The 23,834-nt window shown below is 42.6% G+C and overlaps 1 protein-coding gene across 4 annotated transcripts in view; it reads left to right on the plus strand.

The window, feature by feature from the left end:
• The first annotated feature begins 786 nt into the window (after positions 1-786).
• arhgef19 (Rho guanine nucleotide exchange factor (GEF) 19) overlaps positions 787-23,834 on the plus strand; it is a 45,041-nt gene continuing 21,993 nt past the window's right edge. The window contains exons 1-3 of one of the 4 annotated variants that reach the window (XM_029622014.2): positions 787-809; positions 1,137-1,227; positions 1,643-1,805. In XM_029622014.2, coding sequence (XP_029477874.2) covers positions 802-809; positions 1,137-1,227; positions 1,643-1,805 — 262 coding nt within the window. In that variant the 5' untranslated portion in view covers positions 787-801. Of the gene's footprint in view, positions 810-1,136; positions 1,228-1,642; positions 1,806-5,969; positions 7,431-23,029; position 23,834 lie in introns of those variants that run through there. The other 3 variants (XM_065005405.1, XM_065005403.1, XM_065005404.1) reach the window with 3 other exon arrangements.

Genomic DNA, 23,834 nt, shown 5'->3' on the forward strand with positions numbered 1-23,834 from the left:
TAAGAGAGGACGGACCAATTTGCAGCGTGGTAAGTGTCCATTTTAATAAGACAAACTGAACACTACAAAAATACAAAATAACAAAGTGAAACAAACGAAACGGTCCCGTGTGGTAACAAACACTAACACGGAAAATAATCACCCACAACTCAAAAGTGAAACCAGGCTACGTAAATATGGTTCTCAATCAGGGACAACGATAAACAGCTGCCTCTGATTGAGAACCATACCAGGCCAAACAAAGAAATCCCAAAACATAGAAAAGGGAACATAGACCACCCACCCAACTCACGCCCTGACCATACTAAAACAAAGACATAATAAAAGAACAAAGGTCAGAACGTGATACTGCTGCTATTGGACCAGGTCTCTCTTGGAAAATAGATGTTATCTCAGTGAGAGAAACCTGTATAAATAAAGGTAAAATTAAAAAATCAATGTGAGTCGTGTAGTGATGACCTCATCACCAGTATGCTGTATTTTTTTCAATTCCAAAATTGGTCTGGAAATATTTTGTCTGAAAACATCTGATAAACTTACATTTTGTAATGTCTTTTTAAGTAGTATTTTGAAAGGATTATAATATTATTATTTAGTGTTTTTATAATTTCTGTTCATTTTAATTTACTGTACCATCTAAAATGCTTTTGTTTGTCAATCTACCCCTTTCAGGGTTTCTTGATTGCCTTCACATCAGGTTTCTTACCGCGACTGCTTTACCAGTAAAAGTTTGACAACAATCTGAACGGATATATTAATTTCACTCTGGCCTATGCTCCACCCAGCTACACCAGACATCCCATGTGCAGGTAATAGTGATCATAAATACACACTGAAACACACTATAGTAGATATAGTATAGCTGTTGTATATACTTTAAGGCATAGTTCATTGAAATGTTTAGATATGTGATTCCGCAGCTTGACAGCGGTCTATGGAAAAGGAGTAACTGCAATCCACACTTTAGTTTTGTTAGACTAGCCACTGCCAACAAATGCTAATATTAGGATATTTATACCAAACTCCCTTGTTTAGCATGTTTCACATTTAATCTCAAGTCTTTCCAGTAGAGGGCAGAATTGGTGATGTTGACAATCCTGACCTGTTGTTGACAACCATGAATGTGTTGCCTGTAGATATAAAGCCTTTAGGGACAACAATGGAAATTACACTCTGGTTTACTGGGAACTCCTGGCTGTAAGGTTAGGCTTCATCATCGCTTTCGAGGTATGCAAGGAACTGACTGTCTGTCTCTGTCATTGTTTGCTTTCTACTTGCTCCTCTATTTAACCTGTGCCTTTTGCATTCTCTCCTTATACTGTGCCCTATCCGTCTTTCTATTCCTTACTTGTTCTGTCCTACCCCCTTATCTACTATACGTGTATGTTATTTTGTACCTGTGATCATTTGAAGCTTGCTAATCTTTGCCTCCCAGGCTTTCCAATGGTATTTTACTATTTTATATTTTATCACCTTTACTCTATTGATACTACTCTCCTCAGAATCCCTCTTCTTCCACTGAGGTTTCTGTCTAATTTCACCCTGTCTTCTTTTCCATCCCTCTGTCTCACTATCTATTTATCCTTTTTTACCTTCCTGTCACCCCCAATGTATGCTCTTTTCCCTCCATCCCTCTCTCCAGCTTGTAGTGTTTTTCTTCCTGCAAGCGATAGACTGGATGGTGCCAGATGTCTCTGAGTCTCTGGAGCTGAAGATGAAGAGAGAGCGCTACTTGGTTAAGCAGGCCCTGGCTGACAATCAGGATGCCCTGTTGGTGAGTCAGCTTGCCCCGGCCTCCAGCCCAGGTCAGTGGAACATGGCAATGCTCACACACCCTCACCACACACCCACTGCTTTCCTGCAAAGAATCATTGTGGTGGTCAGGTTGTTATTGCAAAACAAAATGTGTTGTCATTTGTCATGACTTACCCTGTTTAAATAACGTTGTGCCTAAGAACAGCCCTAGCCATGGTATATTGGCCATATACCACACCATATACCACACACCATCGTGACTTATTGCGTATGTATAACACCCTTTTCCTCCTTCGGTTCAGTTGTATCCCTGTTATATTAGTGGTTACTTATTAGCTAGGGCTCCTGTTCATTTGAAACTACACACACATAAAGTGAGTCATTAAGGATTTAAATTGGCACTCTATTCCCTATTTAGTGCACTACCTTTGGAAAGGGTGCCCATAGGGATCCGGTCAAAGTAGTGCACTATATATGGAATAGGGTGCCATTTGGGTCACAGTAGTATCCCATTGGATCCAGTGTACATTTCCTGGAGTATTAAGGGCGGTGAAACCAGAGAGAGACAGGAATTGATTGATCCTAAAGCTGCTGTATAAGTAGTGCAAGCAGTGGTGTTAATAAGTTACGTATTACATTATTACAGAAACCGATTTGATCTTCATAAATGAATTCCAGACTTTATATCCTATTATAGACTTTATAGCCCCCTCACACACACACACACACACACACAAAAAACCCTGAGCCTTCCTTAACTCTAACATTGCACTGCTCAAGTCAGCAGCAGCTAGCCTGTTTGCTCTGTGATTCAGACTCAATAAAAACATATGCACAATGTTTAAAGACTGGGCTCACTACAACGGTCATAATATGGCAATAGAAATGCTAAAGTGTTCAAAGCCAGACCCATATAACCTTAACCTAAGTTATTGCATCCATAAGTCTTTTCCCATGGCATGTGTAGCCTCTTTCTCTCACTTCGCATCCCATCAGCACAAGACTGGTGCTTGCTGGCCCATTGTTTCTCGTTGTGGTCCTTTAAATGGTGTGATGGTGGGTGTGCGTCCCCGTGTTCTGACCATGCCATTGTGGGAGTTCTGTTTCTTGTCGTGAACGTCCTGGATGGGGTGAGTAGAAATTCTCACTAATGCAGTCTGTTCAGCTTCTAAGTAATATGTTTACAGTACCAGTCAAAGGTTTGGACACACCGACTCATTCCAGGGTTTTTCTTTATTTGGACTATTTTCTACATTGTAGAATAATAGAGAAAACATCAAAACTATAAAATAGCATATATGGAATCATGTAGTAACCAAAAAAGTGTTAAACAAATTAAAATATATTTTATATTGTCGATTCTTCAAAGTAGCCACCCTTTGCCTTGATGACAGCTTTGCACTCTCTTGGCATTCTCTCAACTAGCTTCATGAGGTAGTCACCTGGAATGCATTTCAATTAACAGGTGTGCCTTATTGAAAGTTAATTTGTGGAATTTCTTCCCTCCTTAATGGCTTTGAGCCAATCAGTTGTGTTGTGACAAGGTAGGGGGGTATACAGAAGATAGCCCTATTTAGTAAAATACCAAGTTCATATTATGGAAAGAACAGCTCAAATAAGCAAAGAGAAATATGTGAGAGTTGGTTTGTATTGTTACGTTTTTGTTGCTTTTCTATGAGCTAATGACTTGATTTCTGTCCTTCAACTATGATGATTTGTGATGTTCTCACTTTGTTAAATGGATGAGCTTGTAATGTATAAACACATAGGTATACTTACATATGTGAAACTGGTCCCGCTTTTCTACACTATCACTCTATATTTGTAATGAGATAGACCTGAAACATATTGGGAATCTTGTTGCTTATCTTGTTGGTACTGTACTATACGATTGAAGTCTTTCTACAAGTGTAACACGTTTTGCGCAAGCTGTTTTGCATTTCAAATTTTGGAAAATAACTCTGGTTGGATGAATGAAATACAGAACCAATAAGGTGTCAATCTGAAATAAATTCAAGTTCAAGATGCCAGAGAACTTTGTTGTTATCTTACCAAAAAATCTGCTCCCCTTTCCTCCCCACGCCCTCAGAAACGTAAACTCCCCTCAGAAAAGGAGAACTCCAGCCAGATGAAATCCCTCTGATTTATTAGGAGTCAGAGAGAGACAGGTGTTCTGTTAATTAATTCTCTCCCCTCTGCTCCTACCCACCCTGAAATATTCCTGTGGCCTTCGGCGACTTCTCTTTCCTCCTTTCTCTCGCTCTCTCACCCCTCCTTCTCTCTTTCTCTCTCTCTTTCTCTACCGCTGTAGCGTTCATCTTTTGCTTGCTATGCTTGCTGTGAGTGTGTTCCTCTGCCATTCAGCCTGCAGGAAGTGTGCGTTAGTACATGTCAGTTAGTGGAGTAAGGTATGCAACGTGGTCACAGTCTTCCACAGAGACTGTGCATTCCAGATGGCACCCTGTTCCCTATAATGTGCTCTCCTTTTTATAGAGTTCTGTAGGCAAAAAGGTGCTATTTGGGACATGGACATTGTACTAATGATTCTCCCATTATACCTCAACATCACACTTAAAGTAACTGTCATTTGAAAATCTCACTTTGAAAAGTACATATTCTGTTAACTCATACCCACATTCTATACTCATATTTGTGAGTTACATTCAGTTACTTTTAGATTACTTTCCCATTAAGAGGCATTAAAAGAAGACAAACATGTATGTTACCAATTGAACCACATCTATTGCAGGATACATCAATGTCAACGTTTACATAGCTGGCCATATATGGATGTTACATTTTACTTTATGGGTTGATTATGTATGCTTCTTCTAACCCATCACTTTCTACTATATATAATAATATGATTAAATAGTATCTTTACATTAAAAACTAAAGTCTGTCAGAATTCCGGTCACGGGCCTCCCGAGTGGCGCAGTGGTCTAAGGCACAGGTGTACCTTGTTTCCTCCGGCACATTGGCGTGGCTGGCTTCCGTGGTAAGCGGGCATTGTGTCAAGAAGCAGTGCGGCTTGGTTGGGTTGTGTTTCGGAGGACGCACGGCTCTCGACCTTTGCCTCTCCTGAGTCCGTTCGGGAGTTGCAGCGATGGGACAAGACTGTAACTACCAGTTGGATACCACAAAATTGTTGACAAATACCAACAACAAAACAAAAACAAAAAATAGAATTCCAGTCATTCCAATAAATGTTATACCCCTTGGTCTTCAAGAACAGGACTTGGAAATATGGAAGTATAGATTAGCCAAATTGTTTTACCTGAGCATACCCCAAAACTAAGGATTTATTAGCCAGCCCTACTCTGTTGTTTATGATTTTGTTGTCATGTAGGACTGATTGGGCTCATTAATTTGAGTTGAAAAATAAGTGCTGCGTTCATGGAATGACTTGCTTTGAGCACTACTGAAAAGTGCTATTTACATGTGAAAAATGAATGCCATATGCTGCATTTGCAATAACTTTTTGTTGGTGACACTTTGATATCTAGATAATATGCAGCTGTTTAAAGGGCAAATCCACAGATGAAACAATAACAAAATGGTCGCCCGCCTCTGTTTTGGTAAAAAGCTGAGGGATGGGCCTGGAGAAATGTAACCACTCTCAGATTAATAGACAGAGCTATGGATGCAAGGACTGACCATCCATGATATCAACATTATTGTTTTAACCATGTTATGAGGCTATACAGTTTTTGTTTATATTTACAAAGTTTACAAACATTGGAGAAAAACAAGCTTATATTTTGGGTTCCCATGTAGTGTGACAGTTAAACTAAGCTCATGAGGCATTTATAAGTTATATTCTTGAAAAATCTCAAATATGAAATAGATTTTTATTTGTTTAACAGTTTTTGGTTACTCCATGATTCAATATGTGTTATTTCATAGTTTGATATCTTCCCTATTCTAAAATGTGGAAAATAGTAAAAATGAAGAAAAACCCTGGAATGAGTAGGTATGTCAACTTTTGACTGGTACTGCGTGTGTGTGTGTGTGTGTGTGTGTGTGTGTGTGTGTGTGTGTGTGTGTGTGTGTGTGTGTGTGTGTGTGTGTGTGTGTGTGTGTGTGTGTGTGTGTGTGTGTGTATGTATGCGTGTGCGTGTGTATATATATATATATATATATATATATAAAATTGTTTTAGCAACTACAGATTGCCCCTTTAAGTCTATCAAAAGTGTACGAGTTTGAACATGTATCCATTAGGGCTATGGATAAAAAGTGTTATCTGCATGAATTAGATTGAGCAATGAAAGCCCCACTTTTATTCCATAGGCTGGGATCTGCACTGTGCAGCTGTGCAAGAGCCATGTTTCACTGGTTTCAAAAAGCCTTTTTTCAATGCTGATTTGAATGTCATTGGGAAAACAACAAGACTTTTCAAAGATTTGTTTTGCAAATCTCCTTTCTGAATTTAAAAGTAATCCTCGAAGTAATCATCTAGTTTTTCAAAAGTATCTGTAATCTGATTACAATATTTTTGCTGGTATCATAACGGATTACAGTTACCATTTTTTTTGTAACCCCTTACACGTAACAGATTACATGTAATCCAATACTCCCCAAACCTGCTTGTCATGTAACCACAAACAAGTTGCCATTGTAAGATGGAATGTACAATATTGTGTAGAGTTTTAATGATAGCAGATTAACTGGCAACTGAGTTTTTTGATAGATTTCTGGTTTGTTGATAGTGACATGATGAAAGAACAACTTTTGAATTTTTTATTGATAAAATCTGGAAAACTGTTCAAATGAGGACAATTAGACTTTCTCTCACCACTGCTTAGTAGAGGGTTGACCGAGGTAACAATTTTTTATGTTTAATTAGGGAGTTATAATGCTTGGGAGAGGGAGAAGCCAAGTAGTTCAAGCATGCGTTTGCAAATACTTTCCTTCTCCAAACTGATACTTAGCTACTTACTTAATTGCATGGACGCACACACATACACACACACACAGACACGGCCTGAGTACACACACAGACAGACACACGCCTGAGCGCACACACTGTCTGCTTCCCACCCCTTTTCCCTCCTACTTGCCTTCTATCCACTTTCAGTGCATTTCTGTTGACACACAAGGATCCGACCCATGCGCACACACACACACACAGACAAACTATCACACATATTCACAGAAAGGAAAACATTTTATCTCACACAGATGGCTGCTAGCACACTCCTCTCTCGATCTCTTTCTATAAGCAGGTGTTGAAATGCAACACTAACTATTAGAGGCCGAGAGAAAAAGAGGGGGAGAGGGAGGAGAGAGAACAGGAGAGAGTGCACTTCCCCAACTGTAGCAGAGAGAGAGGGGACGGGAGGGATTGTCAACGAGGAGAGGGAGAGCAGAAGCCTAAAGAGGGATCTCCATGGTAAGTAACCAGACCAGCGAGCACTTTTTTTTCGTTTAAAGTTCCTGTTTTTTGTTGGAGGGAGAAGAAAATAAAGACACAACGGAGGAATCGGGACCCTGTCCCCTACTTTCTGGACGAGTGGAGTAAAAATCTGAGGAAGACCCGAAGGGAATGAAGCTGGGAGGGACACAAGGCAGTCATGGATAGCACATAGAGCCTCAGCCAGACGCTAGGATGGCCTGGATTCACACACTGTCGCTGGCAACCATCCAGCTCAGAAGCTACTGATACCCATGAGGTAGTACAGCCCATCTATCCATACATATTTGTATATATTGCTCTGTGTGCAATGCAATGTTGAAGTGTGTACCGTTGTTAGTTATTGTGACCTCCGGGTGGGGTGGTGGATTTTGATGTTGCACATGAAAGTTAAGCTGTCCTGTTTTTTGGGGGGTGAGTCAAAACAGTGCCATGGTGCTGCTTTCAGACTGCATTGATGCATGTCAGATGCACAGATTTAGAGGTAGATGAAAACCAAGATAAACAAAAACACCCTCAAGTTGACATTATAATAATAGAATGTCAACTTGAGGGTGTTTTTGTTTTATTGTTATTTTCATGGCAAATGTACTGGGAGCAAGTGTTCCTCCAATGTGCAATCTGTTTCAATTACACATGGTGTGCTGTTAGAGTGAGACAGTTTGAGAGTTCAAGGGTACATGTTCAGTATCATAGGGTGTGCATTCTATACTATTTCACTGTTATGGAAATTAAACTTTATTTTAAAGTACATTTAACATCTCTACACATAATACAGTAAACTAGGCTCAATAAATAATAATAACCATCCCTGACGTGCACTGTAATCCAGAGAGACTGACTTTACAGTCGATGAGTCATTATAGTGTAGGTCTGCAGTATACGTTTACTTAATACATGTAAAATACACACGCATCTGTCAATACATGGAGATACTTTAGAAACACCACACGTACAGACTCAACCTTTCACATCAATTATACAATGGAATGGCAAAATATTCCATTGGAAGCATTGTTTGCATCAGTAATAGTTCCCTATCCTTGGGCATAGCATGGGAAATGAGGCTTTGCAAGGCTTTGAGGCTGGAGTGTAATGGTTACAGTAGGAGCTGTGATTAGTTGCAGGGCAGGTAAGTGCATGTTTGGAATATGTCGGGGGGAGGATTGTTTTAAAAAACTGCACGGCGCCGTAGTGCGCACACACTCCTTTCAAGTCTTAGTCTACACCAGATCAGTTGGAGGCTCTCTCCATAAACCTTCAGGATCTTTCAAGTGACTGCACTGTAAACTGAGGAGCAACCATGTGTGTCTGTGTGCGTGTTTGTGTGTTTTTCACAGCAGTGTTTCTGCAGGGAGAGTGTTTTTCTCTCCCACGCTCTGCCTCCAGGTATGTTTGTTTGCCCATTTAACTCAGTGTCTCATAGGAACTGCAATCTAGCTAAGCTGTTTACACACCATCATGAGGAACAAACAAATGACTCAATACTGACATTCAACAGTTCAGCAATATAACTGTTTAGTGCCTGCCAGATTATGGTGTGCCTCCAAAATGGCACCCTATTCCCTATGTAGTGCACTACTTTTTCAAAACAAGTGTGCTACATAGGGAATAGGGTGCCATTTGGGATGCAAGCATGCTCTTATCTGCTCTGTTTCCCGAACTAAATTTGATTTAGGCCATGTCCTCAAAGACTTCTAGTTTAGATACAGATTGATGTAGCTAGCACTAACTTATTATATTATTAATGGCTGTGGCAAGAGAGGGTGAACCAAGGTGGTGCGGGTAGAGAATGCCCACAAGTAATTTAGTCTGTCTCACTTATGACTAAGCCTTTTCCCAATGACAATGCACTATCTGTTTGTGTGCGCGCGTGTGTGTGTGCTTATGTCTGAGTGGATGTGTGAGGGTGTATGTCTGAATCTGTGCTACTGATTTGCCTACAGACCAATAGTATATCTCTGCTTGTGGAGACTGATGCCTGTACAACAGCTGCTACACTCTAGGCCAATACGATGATCTGTGCAGAAAAATGAAGAGCCAATGAACCACGTTACATAAAAAGGTTCAACAGGTGCTGAGTATACCAAACACTAGGAACATCTTCCTAATATTAAGTTGAAACCCCCCCCCCCCCGCCCCCAAACAGCCACAATTTGTTGAGACATGGACTCCACAAGGTGTCGAAAGCGTTCCACAGGGATGGCGGCATACGTTGACTCCAATGCTTCCCACAGTTGTGTCAAGTTGGCTGGATGTCCTTTGGGTGGTGGTCCACTCTTGATACACACAGGACACTGTTGAGCGTGAAAGACCCAGCAGCGTTGCAGTTCTTAACACAAACCGGTGCACCTGGCACCTAGTACCATACCCTGTTCAAAGGCACTTAAATCTTTTGTCTAGCCCATTCACCCTCTGAATGGCACACATACACAATCCATGTCTCAGTTGTCTGAAGGCTTAAAAATCATTTAACATGTCTCCCCCCCTTCACCTACACTGATTTGAAGTGAATTTAACAAGTGAAATCAATAAGGGATCATTGCTTTCACCTGGATTCTCCTAGTCAATCTATGCCATTTAAAGAGCAGGTGTTCTTAATGTTTTGCAAACTCAGTGTAGATCACAATATTGTGTTTGTTGAATGTAACTTTCTTCAGGAAATGAAACAAATCTCTTGATAACATAGAGCCGATTCGGACATAGGAAATTACGCCTTTCTTACACACACCTTTCTTATGCACTTCTCAGTAGTTGGTATTAAGACTTACCTTGTGCAGGTGAGCAACGGGCTTTGTAGGCGTGGTTACCTTGTGTGCGCTAAATAAATGTAATTCAACCGCTGAAAACTCTCCCACTTACTGGCCAACAGATCTTCTTGTGGACTTTTCACTCAATAGGGTTTTCAGTACATTTATCTTCAGCCATCTCTTTCAAAACGCTGGTAACTTTTAGTTTGAATTTTGTCCAGACTCACTAGAATACATCTAGAGAACGGGTTCAGAATAAAGGAAAGGGAAAGGGGAGTTGTACAACTGAATGCCTTTAACTGAAATGTAGAATATTATGGATCAACGAAAGAAAGCCATCTAAATATTTGCATAATCGTCTCAGTTTCAGCACCAATTGGTAGATTTAAAAATACTCGGATCTTGTAGATTATTTAGGGTTAGGAAAGTATTTATGAATCATAAACTGGTGAGCAGAGCCTCACCAGTACGCACAAAATAAAGAAAATGGTGGTTTGATTCATTCTGAAAATTGCCACACTCAGTTCTTCAACCAATGGTAATGTAGAAAGAATAGTGTACAATAGTAGGTTATACCGTCATCTATTATCTGCACTAACCATGGAACTGTGATGACACAGCCAAGTATTCCACCATGCGTAGGGTTCAAACTGTTACGGCTTGGTCTGTGCTCCACTCCATAACGTTTTAATTAGCCTTTTTGGTATATTATCAACTGTTACTAATGATCCTCAGCAACAACCATATGGCCTTGACATAATTTACAGAGGAACCAAAGGTAAACAAAATAGTGTAATTAAATTGAATGATAATGTAGGCTATACCAACTGAAGGGAACTAACAGTAAATTGACAGTTGAATGTGTGGTTATTAGGTCTACTGACAGTCGATACTGATAGTGGCTAATATTTAACATGATAGATCTAGGAGAAAGTTGGGGTAGCCTATAGTTAAGACATTCGAGACTGCCCATCCCTGCAAGCTAAAGGCTGTACAATTTAAATTATGCATAATGGCACAGCATTTCATACACTTTTGTGTGGGAAAGTTTATCAAATCACATTTATTTATATAGCCCTTCTTACATTAGCTGATATCTCAAAGTGCTGTACAGAAACCCAGCGTAAAACCCCAAACAGAAAGCAATGCAGGTGTAGAAGCACATTAAAAGGTCATTTACCACCTACACAAGTGCAGTCTCAGTGCTATGATGGGGTCTAAAACCAGACTGAAGCATTTCGTATACATTGTTTGTCTTCAGGAAGGCAGTGAGTTGCTGCGCAACAGCTTTGTCTAAACTTTTAGAGAGGAATGGAAGATGCGATATAGGCTTTATTACTGCCTGTTTGGTACACATCCGGTGGATAGAGAGACGTTTATTATGTTCAACATAGGAGGGCCAAGCACAGGAAGCAGCTGTTTCAGTAGTTTAGTTGGAATAGGGTCCAGTATGCAACTTGAAGGTTTAGAGGCCATGATTATTTTCATCATTGTGCCAAGATATATAGTACTAAAATACTTGAGTGTCTCCCTTGATCTGAGGTCCTGGCAAATTTGTGCAGACTCAGGACAACTGATCTTTGGAGGAATAGGCAGATTTAAAGAGGGGCCCATAATTTGCTTTCTAATGATCATGATCTTTTCCTCAAAGAAGGTCATGAATTTATTACTGCTGAAGTGAAAGCCATCCTCTCTTGGGGAATGCTGCTTTTTAGTTAGCTTTGCAACAGTATCAAAAATACATTTTGGATTGTTCTTATTTTCCTCAATTAAGTTGGAAAAATAGGATGATCGAGCAGCAGTGAGGGCTCTTCAATACTGCACGGTACTGTCTTTCCATGCTAGTCGGAAGTCTTCCAGTTTGGTGTAGCAGCAGTGAGGGCTCTTCGATACTGCACGGTACTGTCTTTCAGTTTGGTGTAGCAGCAGTGAGGGCTCTTCAATACTGCACGGTACTGTCTTTCCATGCTAGTCGGAAGTCTTCCAGTTTGGTGTAGCAGCAGTGAGGGCTCTTCGATACTGCACGGTACTGTCTTTCCAAGCTAGTCAGAAGACTTCCAGTTTGGTGTAGCAGCAGTGAGGGCTCTTCGATACTGCACGGTACTGTCTTTCCAAGCTAGTTGGAAGACTTCCAGTTTGGTGTAGCAGCAGTGAGGGCTCTTCGATACTGCACGGTACTGTCTTTCCAAGACTTCCAGTTTGGTGTAGCAGGAAGACTTCCAGTTTTCCAGTTTGTGGGCTAGCAGTTTGGTGTAGCAGTGAGGGGGCTCTTCAATACTTCCAGTTTGGTGTAGCAGCAGTACTCTTCAATACTGTCTTTCCAAGCTAGTCGGAAGACTTCCAGTTTGGTGTAGCAGCAGTGAGGGCTCTTCGATACTGCACTGTACTGTCTTTCCAAACTAGTCGGAAGACTTCCAGTTTGGTGTAGCAGCAGTGAGGGCTCTTCAATACTGCACGGTACTGTCTTTCCAAGCTAGTCAGAAGACTTCCAGTTTGGTGTAGCAGCAGTGAGGGCTCTTCAATACTGCACGGTACTGTCTTTCCATGCTAGTCGGAAGACTTCCAGTTTGGTGTAGCAGCAGTGAGGGCTCTTCAATACTGCACGGTACTGTCTTTCCATGCTAGTCGGAAGTCTTCCAGTTTGGTGTAGCAGCAGTGAGGGCTCTTCGATACTGCACGGTACTGTCTTTCCATGCTAGTCGGAAGTCTTCCAGTTTGGTGTAGCAGCAGTGAGGGCTCTTCGATACTGCACGGTACTGTCTTTCCAAGCTAGTCGGAAGACTTCCAGTTTGGTGTAGCAGCAGTGAGGGCTCTTCGATACTGCACGGTACTGTCTTTCCAAGCTAGTCGGAAGACTTCCAGTTTGGTGTAGCAGCAGTGAGGGCTCTTCGATACTGCACGGTACTGTCTTTCCATGCTAGTCGGAAGACTTCCAGTTTGGTGTAGCAGCAGTGAGGGCTCTTCGATACTGCACGGTACAGTCTTTCCAAGCTAGTCGGAAGACTTCCAGTTTGGTGTAGCAGCAGTGAGGGCTCTTCGATACTGCACGGTACTGTCTTTCCAAGCTAGTCAGAAGACTTCCAGTTTGGTGTAGCAGCAGTGAGGGCTCTTCGATACTGCACGGTACAGTCTTTCCAAGCTAGTTGGAAGACTTCCAGTTTGGTGTGGCACCATTTTCGTTCCAATTTTCTGGAAGCTTGCTTCAGAGCTCGGGTATTTTCTGTATTCCAGGGAGCTAGTTTCTTGTGACAAATGTTTTTAGTCTTTAGGGGTGCAACTGCATATAGGGTATTGCGCAAGGTTAAATTGAGTTCCTCAGTTAGGTGGTTAACTGATTTTTGTTCTCTGACGTCCTTGGGTAGGCAGAGGGAGTCTGGAAGGGCATCAATGAATCTTTGGGTTGCCTGAGAATTTATAACACAATGTTTGATGCTCCTTGGTTGGGGTCTGAGCAGATTATTTGTTGTGATTGCAAACGTAATAAAATGGTGGTCCGATAGTCCAGGGTTATGAGGAAAAACATTAAGATCCACAACATTTATTCCATGGGACAAAACTAGGTCCAGAGTATGACTGTGGCAGTGAGTAGGTCCAGAGACATGTTGGACAAAACCAACATGATATGACCAACATGATGAGTCGATATGTTGATATGCTTCAGTTTCTGCCCTATGACTGGTTACACATTTGTCACCAGCGATTTATAAGGTAAAATATATCTAAAACAAGTGTCATTTATATTTATAATTCCCTTAACCAAACGGATTACTCATTTACCCAGCTCTTATCAATAGCTCTTATCAAGATGTAAATTATAGTGCATGGAGAATGGTGTTATTTATATTGAGAGAAGAAAATAGAGCAGAGGCTTTTCCCACTTGGAGCCGGTAGGTTCGCTAGACCTTATTCATGGTTTCCTCGCGCATAAAGGTGGTGGAATTATGAGAGAATTAAGTCAAGGTCAGAATACGGTGTATCTCTAGACACACCTCCGTCACACCTTCATTTATTAGATCTCTACCCCAAATGAATAGCAGGTGAATCGCATGCTATTCCCATGCTTAAGTTCAAGGTCAGAATTCGCATAGAGAGAAAAGGGGATAAAAAGGGAAATCCGTTCCATTTACTCGCTTAACTCGGGTCGGAATCGGCCCCTCAGTGTTTTGCTCCTAAGCAGGCAATTTTAGCACGACAATTTATCGTTGTGGGAAGGAAAGTATTGACATGGTAATTTCACCATATAGGCAAATATGCTAAAATATACCAGAACAAATCTGTAAAGTTGAGTGACTAAAGTGCTCTTTGAATCAGACCATAAATGTCTGCCCACAGGCTGCCCACAGTCTGGATAGTCACAGCCATATCGTAATGTTTGTTGTCTGGGAGAGGTGAAGGAGACAGCCATAACTTGACTGACTCAGACTCCACAGACAACAACACAGCTGTAGTGGAAACCTTTCACAGTATCACAGTGTGTCTATTTATGTGAATGCAATAGCAGAAGTACAGTAGCACATGATCCTTGACCTTGCGTTTTCAACCAAATATTCCATTGATGTTCGTAGGTATGTTGACTGATAGAATGTTGGTTCAACATATTTTTGCCTTTATCACTGCGTCGGTGACCACAATTGACCACTGACTGACTCAGTGATAAAGGCAAAAATATGTTGAACCAACATTCTCAGTCCTGCAAAATTACCTGTGTCTTATTATAAACTTAGTCATAACATGATAACTAACCAATGTGGATATACTACGTTTTTTTTGTTGCTGTCAGTTAATAGTTGAATGATGGACCTCCTTGAGTGATAGTGTAACGAGTTCAGGGAGTGAGTGATTTAATCAATAAATGAAACATAATACAAAAACAAGAAACACGAACAACGCACAGACATGGAACAGAAACAATGACGACTCGGGAACAAACCGAAGGAGTGACTTATAAAGGGCAGGTAATCAAGGAGGTGATGGAGCCCAGGTGAGTAGCATTATGCGCTGATGCACGTAACGATGATGACAGGTGTGCGCCATAACTAGCAACCTGGTGACCTAGAGGTGACCTAGAGTCCGGAGAGGGAGCACAAGTGACAGTACCCCCTCCGCGACTCAAGGCTCCGGCCACAGTAAGCCAACCAAAATGACGATCCCAGGGATCAGGAGTTGACCGGTCACCTCTGCTAAGGCACGGGTGCACGGCGACCTAGAGTTCCGGAGAGAGAGCATACGTGACAGTACCCCCTCTTCATTGCGCGGCTCCAGCCGCAGGACGCCAACCACAGGAACGATCCTGGCGATCAGGAGCCGACCAGTCACCTCTGCTAAGGCGCGGGAACCTGTCGATCCAGCTGAGGCGCGGGAGCATGGTGACCTAGGGCGCCGGAGAGAGCATGCATGACAGTGCCCCCTCCCCGGCGCATTCGGCTCCTGCCAACCACAGGGACGATCCCAGGGATCAGGAGCGAACTGGTCACCTCCGCTGAGGCACAGAAACCTGACGGACCGGCTGAGATGTGAGAGCCTGATGAGCCGGCTGAGACCTCCCCGGTTGTCTCGGTCGAGGCATGGGAGCCTGTCGAGCCCGCTGAGGGAGCATGGTGACCTACTGGCGCCGGAGAGAGCATGCATGACAGAGCCCCCTCCCCGGCGCGTGGGGAACCTGTCGAGCCCGCTGAGGCAGGGGAACCCATCGAACCCACCGAGGCATGGGAATCCGACAAACCAGCTGAGGCCTCCCAGGTAGCTACGGTTCTGACACCCGGACCCGACATCACCACCAAAACAAAAATAACAAAAAAACAAAAAAACAGTTCCTGATGCTTCCCTTAGGCGAAGTGTCATAATGTAACGTGTGCGCTGAGAGTCGGGAAGCAAGTTCAGGGAGTGAGTGATTTAATCAATAAACTAAACATAATACAAAACACGAACACCGCAGAAACAATGACGACTCAGGAAGAAACCAAAGGGAGTGAAATATAAAGGGCAGGTAATCAAGGAGGTGATGGAGTCCAGGTGCGTGTCATTATGCGCTGATGCGCATAACGATGGTGACAGGTGTACTCCATAATAGCCTGGTGACCTAGAGGCAGGAGAGTTTGCACACGTGACAGATATATATATATATATATATTTTAATTCGAGAGTGATGTACCTTCAGATTTACAACTCAATTTACTGCAGTACACCCCTCCACCTCTTCGCCCTCCCCTCCAGCTCGTTCCTTCACCTTACCTCCATACTCCCGTCCTCCCTCCCCTCCATCTCTCTGAGTCTGGAGCACCTGCCCCATCACCTGTCACTCAGATTGTGTGTGTGCGTTGTGTGCACTTGTGCCTGAGTGTACACATATGCATTGGTGTGGTTGGCTGGAGGTGTATCTGACTATGTGCATCTACATGCACTGCCACTGCAGGGAAGCCAGACAGTACGCTGTGCCACATCCTTCCCATCCATCCAACTGTTGCATGCAATCCTAGCTGTATGGCTAGCCCTTAGACAAACGATCTGGCTTTGAATTAGGAGAACTGAACATGAGAGGAGGGGTAGGGTGGTGAGACCTACACAGCTTTTTGTATTATGTTAAATTCTTTGCCCTCACTATTGTCTTTGACCTGGTTTCCAAAATGATTTTTTTTTCATTTGAGAAGACAACCCACCCATAAAATAAATGGAGCGGGGCGAACCACTTTCTTATCCTTTGGCTTAGTGGCAGCTCTTTTTTCTGTTGCATGTGGAAAGTCCAGTCCCTTTGTTTGTCTCCTGTTGCAGATTACTGAGAATGTTTAGAGGAATGACGAGAGCCTAGCTATTCAGGGAATGTGAAAAGTGCCTGCATTTGTCAAAGGTTCTTGTTTGGGGGCTGGTCGGTAATGAATTTGGAAGTTAACTTGCTGGCCCTCATCTGTCAGAGCATAAAGCAATCACTAGTCAAATGTCTCTATCATGTACATATAATAAAAAAAATACTATTGATTATTGAAGTTGTACATTGATACAAACTTGGAAGGGCGGGAAGGATACATCTAAACATTCATAGCATAAAAAAAACAAACAGCATGTTATTTTTCCCTGGGTGATATCTCATATTTTGAAAGTATTTGAAAAAGATTAGATTCACAAATGAGCGTGAGCAGTGGAGCCCTGGGGCTATGTGTGAAATGCCCTTCCTAACAGTGTTGCTTGCACACCTGTGCAAGAGCTGAAGCTAGAGCTGAAGCCCGCAGGCTGTTCCAAGCACTGAGTTGGCTATGGCCCCAGCCCACAGCATCTAACATGCTATGGGGCAGGTTTCACTCATGCACAATAATACATTTCTGTCCCACAATAAAGTTCAACAGTTTTTTTTTTATATCAAAGAGAGTTGTACAGTGTTCTTCATGAGTTAATCCCTTCAGTTTTCCCTGTTAGTATTCTGTTATAAAATGAACCCCAGATATGGCTGCAAGGTACAGCGTCTAATTTATATGCCAACTTGAGAGAGAACTAGTACTTTGTCCTCGCTCTAGTTCACCTCCTAATCCTAATGATGCTGTGCTTTTTCCTTCTCCGTTTTTTGTATTCGTTTGTAGCTTCGCCCCACAGGCAAAACCTACTACATGGTCAGCTTCGAGGTGGGTTCTCTACCTACCCTGATCATGTTTCAAAACAAGCCGCCCTCAGTTGACTTGTCCATACCTGTCCAGAAGATAAAGGAGAGAGTAGGACAAAAAAAAAGTCTGGCTTGGTTCCAAACTGGAGGAGAGAAAGAAGGAGAAAACAGACACAGGGAATGAGAGAATACAATACTTGAATACAAGAGATGCATCAGCAGAATGTACAGTGGCCCATGATCAGATCATCAAACAATCTTTGATTGACAGTTTGGGTGCAGAGAACACCTACAAAGCTGTTTTTTGTTTTGTTTAGTTTTTTATCCCCTTTTCTCCCCCATTTTGTGGTATCCAATTGTTAGTATCTTGTCTCATCGCTACAACGCCCATATGGGCTTGGGAGAGGCAAAACACAACCCAACCAATCCGCACTGCTTCTTAACACAGCGCGCATCCAACCCAGAAGCCAGCCGCACCAATGTGTTGGAGGAAACACAGTGCACCTGACAACCTGGTTAGCGTGCACTGCGAGATGAGACAAGGATATCCCTACCGGCCAAACCCTCACGACGCTAGGCCAATTGTGCGTCGCCCCACGGACCTCCCGGTCCTGGCAGCGACAGAGCGTGAACACAGAGTCTCTGGTGGCACAGCTAGCACTGCGATGCAGTGCCCTAGACCGCTGTGCCACCCGGGAGGCCCTACAAAGCTGTTTGAGTGGATCTGACAAAATGTTGTTGAAAAGTACAAATATCTCAGGCCTTCCGTTTGCTTTGTGATGGTAGGTCTGTAGTTCATCAGTAGCCTACTTTTTATATCTAAATTGAGTGAAGAAACAAGTGTACTTCCTTTCATAAACTCAAATTCCTTTTGAAATCTTTAAAATACTTTGAGGGTTTGCTTTAGCCAGCCTGGAGTGCTAGGTGGGCGGGATTACACTTTTGGGACTTTTTTATTGGTTCATTGCAGCAGGGAAGCTCTGTTGCAATGAACAGCTCAAGTTTTTTAAATGATTTCAAATAGTATTTGAACCCAGGTCTAAAACTCATCCCCCTGACTAAACCGAGTATGTTGCTCTTCTTCCCTCACCCAGTCTGTCTCTTTGATGGGGGGGAGAGGGGAGGAGGGGTAGTATTGTGGTGGGGGCAGGGTGTACTGGTGCCCGAGAGGGGGAAGGCAAAGCTGCACATGTCTTGTCATTTACATGCGAGATTCTACACATTTTTGTGGGCTTTTAAATAATATATTGTTGTTTGTGCTGTCTGTTAGCTGGAATCCCGACTCTCGAGCAACAAGTCCGAGATTGTCGGAGGTCAAATATTTAACAGGACACCTTTCTAATGTTTTGTCTCTTTCAGTCAAAGACAGCTGAAATCACTCTCTCGCTAGGCTCAGGTGTGTCTGTCCCCCAAGGTGCTCCTTGTATGTCCATTGTTTGTGTCAGGGTAAGCCAGGTTGTCAGTATGTCTTAATAGGGAAGGAGTAGCTGCCCCAGGCTCTGAACAGGATTAGGACCCACACCAAGTATCAACATTAAGGGGGATTTCTTTCTGCTCCATGGCCTCAGAACCTCAAATGAAAATCTGAATGCCCCTTTTTAAAAACATCTATCCAGCCTTTCATGTCTATGACTAGACACTTTAGTCTTTTGATTTTGAGAAAATGGTCGCAGTAGGTGGTTCCGAGTGTTTGAAGTTGCAATCGCTTTTCAGGTGGGGTTTCATTGTAAATACATTTAATGTAATTTTCATCTCAGTATCCTCTTGCACCCAAGGGATATTTCCAATCACAAATTAATCTCCTCACATTCTCAGTGCTAGTGGAGGAAAAGTTTGACAATCTCCTCCAGAATGCTATACCCTCAGTGTGTCCTACTGTCCGATACCACTTTGCACATAGAAGATTAATTACTATAACTTAACTTGAATGGGAATGTGCTATGCTGCCTCACCAGCATAGTGGAGAGTCCAATGGTGTGAAATACTGTATATATTATATCTATGGCATAGTGGCAGAGTCCCCCAGTCTACTACAGGGAAATTAGTGTCTTGATGTGACAGGGCTTCACTGCCTTCTCACACACATACAGGATGGGGTCACACCACACCGCCAGGCCACTCCACTCCGCCTGCTCAAACACACACATCCAATAACAGACCCCATAACTCTGGATGAGAGACATGAGGGAGAAGACGCACATCTTCAGGACAGGTCTCTGACTGTCCCCTGAATTATGGTTACCCTTTGAAACTGGAAAGAGATAAAGAGAGATTTATGCAAATTGTTTGAGATTGAGGAGGACGGACTGTTGAAAGGCTGTTGATCAATCTAAACAGTGACACCAGTCATCATACCCTATTATTATTACCACTTGAAAATTGTGACTGTCACAATGTGTTTTGTTTATCTGCAGTGAGTCCCATGATTCCCATGCCAGAGTGAGTGATGTATGACTATGACTAGGAATGAAAGTAACTTTCAATAAATTCCCTGGTTTTCCTGAAATCCCGGTTGGCGGTAGCCCGGCATCAGGAGGGAATAAGCAGGAAATCCGGAATCCTCCAACCAGGATTTCTGGAAAACCAGGGAATTTATTGAAAGTTCCCGGAATTTTGCAACCTTAACCATGACATTATTACCAAAGAGTTCAAACTATGCTAACATGCTAACTTAAAGTGACTGATGATACAGACATGGAGACTTTTTTATAACGATGCATCAAAATTGAATTTATGGTATCCATGTTATGAGTCTGATAAGGGATTATGCCGCACATAAAAAAAAGATTGAACATTGTTCTTTAATCAAAACTGTTATAAAAGAGATTCCAGTGTACTAGCTACTCATTAACAATGTAGACATTCTTTCTTATTGTGGCCTATTAAAATTACAGGGGAAACGCCTACGCCAAAGTCCATAACACTCCCAAATAACACTATACAACCAAAGGCACATTTTAAGCCTTTTGAATGGAATACAGCTGTACTGCAGCACCAGCTGTGCCATCAGAGTCCCTGGGTTCGCGCCCAGGCTCTGTCGTAACCGGCCGCGACCGGGAGGTCTGTGGGGCAACGCACAATTGGCCTAGCGTCGTCCGGGTTAGGGAGGGCTTGGTCGGTAGGGATGTCCTTGTCTCATCGCGCACCAGCGACTCCTGTGGCAGGCCGGGTGCAGTGCTAGCCAAGGTTGCCAGGTGCACGGTGTACCCTCCGACACATTGGTGCGGCTGGCTTCCGGGTTGGATGCGCGCTGTGTTAAGAAGCAGTACGGCTGGTTGGGTTGTGTATCGGAGGACGCATGACTTTCAACCTTCGTCTCTTCCGAGCCCGTACGGAAGTTGTAGCGATGAGACAAGATAGTACCTACTACAACAATTGGATACCACGAAATTGGGGAGAAAAAGGGCTAAAAAAAATAATAATAATTCAAATAATTAAACAATTAAAAAAATAAGAATTTGTTCTTAACTGACTTGCCTGGTTAAATAAAGGTAAAATAAAAATATCAGCTGATGTACGAAGGGCTATATAGATACATTTGATTTGACATTGCAGGGTTGCAAGGTGTTACATGTTTTTCTGTATGATAGTAGGGACACAGTGGTAGACTGGATATGGACAGGTTATAGACCATAGAGAAAGAGTGACTTGAACTGGATACTGTCTTATTGTACCTTTATCAGTGGCGGTCGGTGCCATTTAAGATGAGGGAATGCGATTATTTTTGCTGTAATAGAAAAAGGCCATGCTCATGAACAAAAATAATCGTATTCCCTCATCTTAAATGGCACCGACCGCCACTGATAAAGGTACAATAAGACAGTATCCAGTTCAAGTCACTCTTTCTCTATGGTATATAACCTGTCCATATCCATGCACCCAATTCAATGTAACATCAATAGATTTATACTACATGATACTCACATTTTCCCTATATCCACCATGAGGTTGCTACAACCTAGCCTATGAATGAAAGTTTGTAACGTGCACACAGGTCGAGAGAAAAATCATTAGGCCCTAATCTATGGATTTCACATGACTGGGCAGGGGCACACGTATGGGTTGACCTGGGAGGGCATAGGCCCACCCACTGGGGAGCCAGGCCAAGCCAATCAGAATGAGTTTTTCCCCACAAAGGGGCTTTATTACAGACAGAAATACTGGGCTGGTGTGGGCTCCCGAGTGGCGCAGTGGTCTAAGGCACTGCATCTCAGTGCTAGAGGCATCACTGCAGACCCTGGTTCAATTCCAGGCTGTATCACGACCAGCCGTGATTGGGAGTACCAAAGGGCAGCACACAATTGACAATTGACCCAGCGTTGTCTGGGTCATTGTAAATAACAATTTGTTCTTTACTGACTTGCCTAACTAAATAAATGTAAAAAAAATACACGTGATCTGCGGTTGTGAGGCCAGTTGGACATACTGCCAAATTCTCTAAAACAATGTTGGAGGTGGCTTATGATAGAGAAATGAACATTACATTATCTGCCAACAGCTCTGTTGGAAGTTCCTGCAATCAGCATGCCAATTGTACGATCCCTCAAAACTCGAGACATCTGTGGTATTGTGCTGTGTGACAAAACTACACATTTTAGTGGCCTTTTATTGTCCCCAGTACAAGGTGCACTTGTGTAATGATCATGCTGTTTAATCAGTTTATTGATATGCCACACCTATCAGGTGGATGGATTATCTTGGCAAAGGAGAAATGCTCACAAACAGGGATATAAACAAATTTGTGTACAAAAATGGAGAGATATTAGCTTTGTGTGCATATGGAACATTTCTGGGATCTTTTATATCAGCTCATGAAACATGGGACCTGTTGCGTTTATATTTTTGTTCAGTATAGATGTTTTTTCCACTTGGAAACTGACAGGTACACTTAACCTTATTCATTGTTTCCTCACACGTTCAGGTGCTAGAATTATTAGTCAATTAAGTCAAGGTCAGAATACTGCGTATGTAGACGCACACATTTCTTTGATTTCCTCCCCAAATGCGTACCGTACCTTGCTGGCACTGGCATTTCCCCATGTTCAAGGCCAGAATACGCATAGAGAGAAAAGTGCTCAAGCTACATGCATGTAACTCCAGTCTGAATTCCCCCCAATTTGTTTATAGTAAGTAACACTAGTGTAAAGTGCCGACCTAATTTTCATGGCTCAGTGGGGGAATCATTTGTGGGTCACTCTCTCTTTTTCTCTCCCTCAATCTCTTAGAATCCCTCTCCCTTCTCTCGGTCTCTCTGAATCTCTAGACTGCTGATCATGTCATAACAACCAGGTTAAAGATTAAACACTGTGAGAGATAGATGGGTCTATATTGTCAGGTGAAAGGTGACGAGGACTGAATATGTAGTGTCACTTGGTTTAGGCGCACTTTGTGAAGGGTTAAGGCTGAATGTGTGTGGCTCTGGCCTGGTTCAGCATGCCATCTGTAGATAAAGGAGGTTTGTGTGTGTGTGTGGGGGGGGGGGGGGTAGGTAGAGGATAAGTACAGGGGGCTGAGAGCTGCGTGTGGTGCAGTCTTTAATTAGAGCAGGAAGACACTCTCAGCTGCAGCACAGAGCCAGGCCTAGAGGAGAGAGGGTGGGGGGTTTCATGCGTCCATGTTCAACTGCCATTTTGCTCCAATGAACAGACATCTTCCTTAGCAAGTATACAATACATCTTTCACACTGCCACAACAGATTGTTACACAATGTGTGAGAGATAGAACAAACTGAAAGTATTTCAGGAAACATACTATTTGATAACAGTATACATTACAAAACCATGACAATTATTTGTGAAGGGGACCTGATCGGTTTGTTTTGGCATACACAAACTATAAACAAACTAGCGGATGAGTCGTTTTGTACTGCATTTGGTACTTGGGCTACAGCAGGTTTGCTTTATGTACAACAGCAACACCTTCCATATAAGGATATAACTGTCTCCACCAGTGGTTAATAGCAGTCTCACTCAGTATTTCAATTTAACATATCATGTCTCGTATAGAGGGAAGCCACATGATGAAATGTTCCTTTTAATAGTGATTAGTGAATACAATATAGCCTACACTGAGTGCACACATCATTGGATATTAAACTGATTATGGCACTAGGCCAAGTATGGAAATAGTCATGTAAACACCTTACTCTGCTTGTCATAATAAGGTCAAAATCGAAGTAAGCATACGTCGATTAAAACACCTGTTTTTCTTTTTTCTTTCAAATGATTAGACATGTAAACAGTTTAATCAGCACTCCGGCTGTGAATTCGATCTGCACATGTGCCAGCACCTGTAGCGCAAGCCTCCCTTTTATGTGCGAGTGAAG

Source organism: Oncorhynchus nerka, linkage group LG20 (assembly GCF_034236695.1).
Source record: "Oncorhynchus nerka isolate Pitt River linkage group LG20, Oner_Uvic_2.0, whole genome shotgun sequence".
NCBI lineage: Eukaryota > Metazoa > Chordata > Actinopteri > Salmoniformes > Salmonidae > Oncorhynchus > Oncorhynchus nerka.